Genomic DNA, 3,318 nt, shown 5'->3' with positions numbered 1-3,318 from the left:
TCGCCACGGCCTGCGTGCAGTTCTTCCAGGCCCTCGGCGGCGCAGTCATGATCGCCGTCGCGCAGTCACTGTTCCAGACGGGGCTCATGGACGGCGTCCGCAAGAACGTGCCGGGCATCGAGCCGCGCATCTTCATCAACTCTGGAGCTGATCAGGTGCGGGAGCTTCTCGAGAGATTGGGAAGGGAGGATGCGCTGGGTGACGTTCTCGATGCGTACATGGTCGGACTCCGGGATACGTTCTACGTCACTCTCGCGTGTGCGGCTGTTGCTTTTGTGGCGTGCGCTGGTTTGGAGTGGAAGAGCGTCAAGAAGGATGGAAAGGGGGCAGCCGTTGTGGCCGCCGTCTAGATTGTCAAGCGGATGATGATTTTTCACGTTCATTGGATGATTTTGTACAACAGGACATATGGATAGATACCCTGCTCATTCTGGAGAGACTTGCTTGCTCCAACATTGTACTAATAGGATTGATTGAACTCGACGGTATTCGCAGTCTTCTTCTCCCTGCTATTGTGTATCATCCGGCGGTCTGTCCCACCCTCTTCTCCTGGCCTTTCCCCCGCCCGCGCCCCTCTCCCCCTCCTCGTCATCACCGCCCACGAACCGCAGCACCCAGTCCCTGACCCTCCTCGTCTTGTCAACTTGCGGATGTCCGCCCCTGCGCAGGTCCGCGCCCGAATAGCACCCCGCCCCCTCCCCACGCGCCCCGCCCCGATGCAGCAGCGAGACCTTGGTCCGCCCCCTGCGCAAGCTCTGCCCGTACACCCTGCCCCGGAAGACGTGCAGCGCCACGTCGCGCAGCATGACGACGTCCCGCCTCCGCAGGCGCAGCACCAGCGACGGCACCGCCGCCGCGAGGTCCGCCGCCGACAGCCAGAACGTCACGGCGAAGCCGGCGCGCGTGTCGTCGCCGAGCAGCAGCTCGAGGACGTGCAGCGTCGCGCCATAGCGGGTGCGCACGGGGCGCGGGGCCGACGGGGCGATGACGCCGGCTATGAGGTTCAGGGTCACCGTTTGCGGGTGCAGGGCTAGGAGGGAGTGGGCCGGAGGCACGTCTTCGAGGTCGGAGAGGTGAAGGGGTTGCTCCTGCTGGTGGTGGTGGTGGTGGTGGTGCTGCTGCTGCTGCTGTGCAGGTGCGACGCGCAGTGGAGGCTCACCGGGCGGGTTGGAGGCGAAGGAGGTCGAGGTTGTGAGGAAGGATGTTGTTTCTTCGGCGGAGCCGGGGACGGGGCCGGGGACGGGGGAAGAGGGGAGGGCGGTGTGGTGCGCCAGGGAGTGGTCGTAGAACTGGGTCGTGAGGTCGTGAGAGTCGGAGCTGGAGGCTGATGAGGTGAGGGACGTTGTGAAGAAGTTGGCGTCTGGCTGGAAGGCGGGGGCGTTGAGGTAGGCGTGGACCTGCGAGAGGCCCGTCTCAAGACGTCGACGCGTCAGGGGCAGGGCGCGCCATGATGGGTTGCTGGATGGTGGGATATCTGGTAGGTTGTCATCGCTGAGGAACGCCGTGAAGGGGGGTGAGAAGTCGTTCAGGAGGCCAGAGGGATCCCAGGTCAGGGCGGATGAGAGGGGGGCGCCGGCGAGGATCAACGTTTTTCGGGGCATCTAGAGTCGATATTCTTTATGAAACTGACGCCCTGAAAATAGCCGAGAGCGTCGGCTCTGCGCATTGGCTCTGAGATGGAAAGATTATATCTGAGTGTGTTCATCGTGAGTGCACGGTGCGTATATCCGAGGTTAGTACGACATAGGCGAATATTGAATCTGTTAGGGACATAATCGCATACAGCGGTGTAAGTCGGCCAGGAACGTATGACGGGCACGCCAGGGTGCTCAGGAGCGCTCCGCATCTTCATGGTCCTGTAGACGAAATCTGTGAAACGAGGAAATTCCGTGGTCTTTGGTGACCGTTTGTCGATCTGGATGTGACTCCGTCCCACGCCATGCCACAGCCAGCTTGCAGTACGCAGGTACGCTACCACTCCACGTTTCCTGAATCACCTTCGCCAACACGCATGCACGTTTGACCTCCAAAGAGGCCAGTCCTGAAGTTCGTGCCATTCTCTTAGGTGACCTTACAATAGCGACACTTTCTTATAACTGACGCCGGGCCGAACCTGGAGGACAAGTTTTTCACGGCAATTAGCCTGTTGTCTAGAAAGCGCTTCACGTACAGCCTAGGTGTAAAGGAGACAGTAGACGCATCAGATGACAATGGCGCACGACTGATCTCGTGTACCATTCTCACCCACACAATTATCAAGATGTGTTCACTGTTCACCGCAAGAGCACCAGATTCGGGTCGTCTGAGAAGAAATACTCCATAGCCGACATATCAAAGGGGAGAATTTTAGTATTGACAAGACTGTCGCCCGTGTGGGAGATCTGACCGACAGTTGTGTCATCATACAAGTCGTGGAGAAAGGAGGGAACAAATACAATGGCATTGCCCCAATTGATCTCATCACCAAAGCGTCCGCTGTAGCCCCAGTCGTAGACGGGTGTTTTGAGAGCGACGTTACCTGCCATGGGCGTGTCGGCGACGGACTGGCCTTCGCCGAGATGACGCATAGAAGTGCGCAGCATGCCATCAACGTGGAAATTGCGGTAGATGGCCCCCATGGGCATGGTGTAATCTACGGGATACGAAAGCTTCTCGCGCCCGGGACAATCGGTGAAGACAGACATAAGATTGCTGGCGAAAGAGTAGTGGGCCATTTTGTTGATGCGGTTCAGGCGAGCATTGGAGGAGGTGAAAGTACCGGCAATGGGAACATCGGCCTGCAGCCGAATGCCGGTGACCAGCTCTGGGCCGGGCTCAAAGCCCGAAGGCAGACCGATCACCTGGACCCATTGCATGCCAAAATAGTTGAGCCGGGGGTGCCACGTTTCGCCGCCAGCCCGACCAGCTGTAGTATAGGCGTTGAACAAATCGCTGCCACGAGGCCCGGGGCCTAGACTTGCCTGGTTGACCGTTCCGTTGGCGTTGAGGCCCTCCGCAGGTGCGACCTTGATCGTGACGCCGGCGGGCAGCTCAGGGAGAGTGATGAGGGGCCAGCCAACAATGTTCTGGCCAAAGTCAAACACCCAGATACCAGGGACGGGGCTGGTGACCGAGACCGGGGTGAAGCGTTCCTGTTCCTTGATCAGCTCGGCGGCACGGGCAACCAGTTTGGTGGCGAGGTTGGGAGCAGGTGCGATGCCAGCCGATGTCCAAGCGGACGGCTTGAGATCGGTTCCTGGCTTGTCCCAGCCAAGTTGTTCTCGACGAGCATCGTAGTCGGAACCAGAGTACTACGCGTCGGTAACAAGGGGACCAAGG

The 3,318-nt window shown here is 59.5% G+C and overlaps 3 protein-coding genes across 3 annotated transcripts in view; 1 reads left to right on the top strand and 2 right to left on the bottom strand.

Annotated features, from left to right (window-relative positions):
• The window catches only part of VDBG_08033 (conserved hypothetical protein), a gene marked incomplete at both ends in the record, with an annotated part of 1,853 nt that extends 1,503 nt beyond the window's left edge, over positions 1-350 (top strand). Inside the window, one exon of the mRNA XM_003001728.1 lies at positions 78-350. Coding sequence (XP_003001774.1) covers positions 78-350 — 273 coding nt within the window. The remainder of the gene's footprint in view (positions 1-77) is intronic.
• A 159-nt stretch (positions 351-509) lies between these two features.
• VDBG_08032 (conserved hypothetical protein) lies at positions 510-1,601 on the bottom strand (the record flags this gene model as incomplete). Its single annotated transcript, XM_003001727.1, has 1 exon — positions 510-1,601. The coding sequence occupies one exon, from the start codon at positions 1,599-1,601 to the stop codon at positions 510-512; it is 1,092 nt and encodes a 363-aa protein (XP_003001773.1).
• A 672-nt stretch (positions 1,602-2,273) lies between these two features.
• VDBG_08031 (alpha-L-rhamnosidase) overlaps positions 2,274-3,318 on the bottom strand; it is a gene marked incomplete at both ends in the record, with an annotated part of 2,264 nt that continues 1,219 nt past the window's right edge. The window contains one exon of the mRNA XM_003001726.1: positions 2,274-3,259. Coding sequence (XP_003001772.1) covers positions 2,274-3,259 — 986 coding nt within the window. The remainder of the gene's footprint in view (positions 3,260-3,318) is intronic.

This window comes from Verticillium alfalfae, genomic scaffold (genome assembly GCF_000150825.1).
Source record: "Verticillium alfalfae VaMs.102 supercont1.11 genomic scaffold, whole genome shotgun sequence".
NCBI lineage: Eukaryota > Fungi > Ascomycota > Sordariomycetes > Glomerellales > Plectosphaerellaceae > Verticillium > Verticillium alfalfae.
Note: the sequence above shows the minus strand (reverse complement) of the source record. Positions and strands in the feature narration are given on the sequence as shown.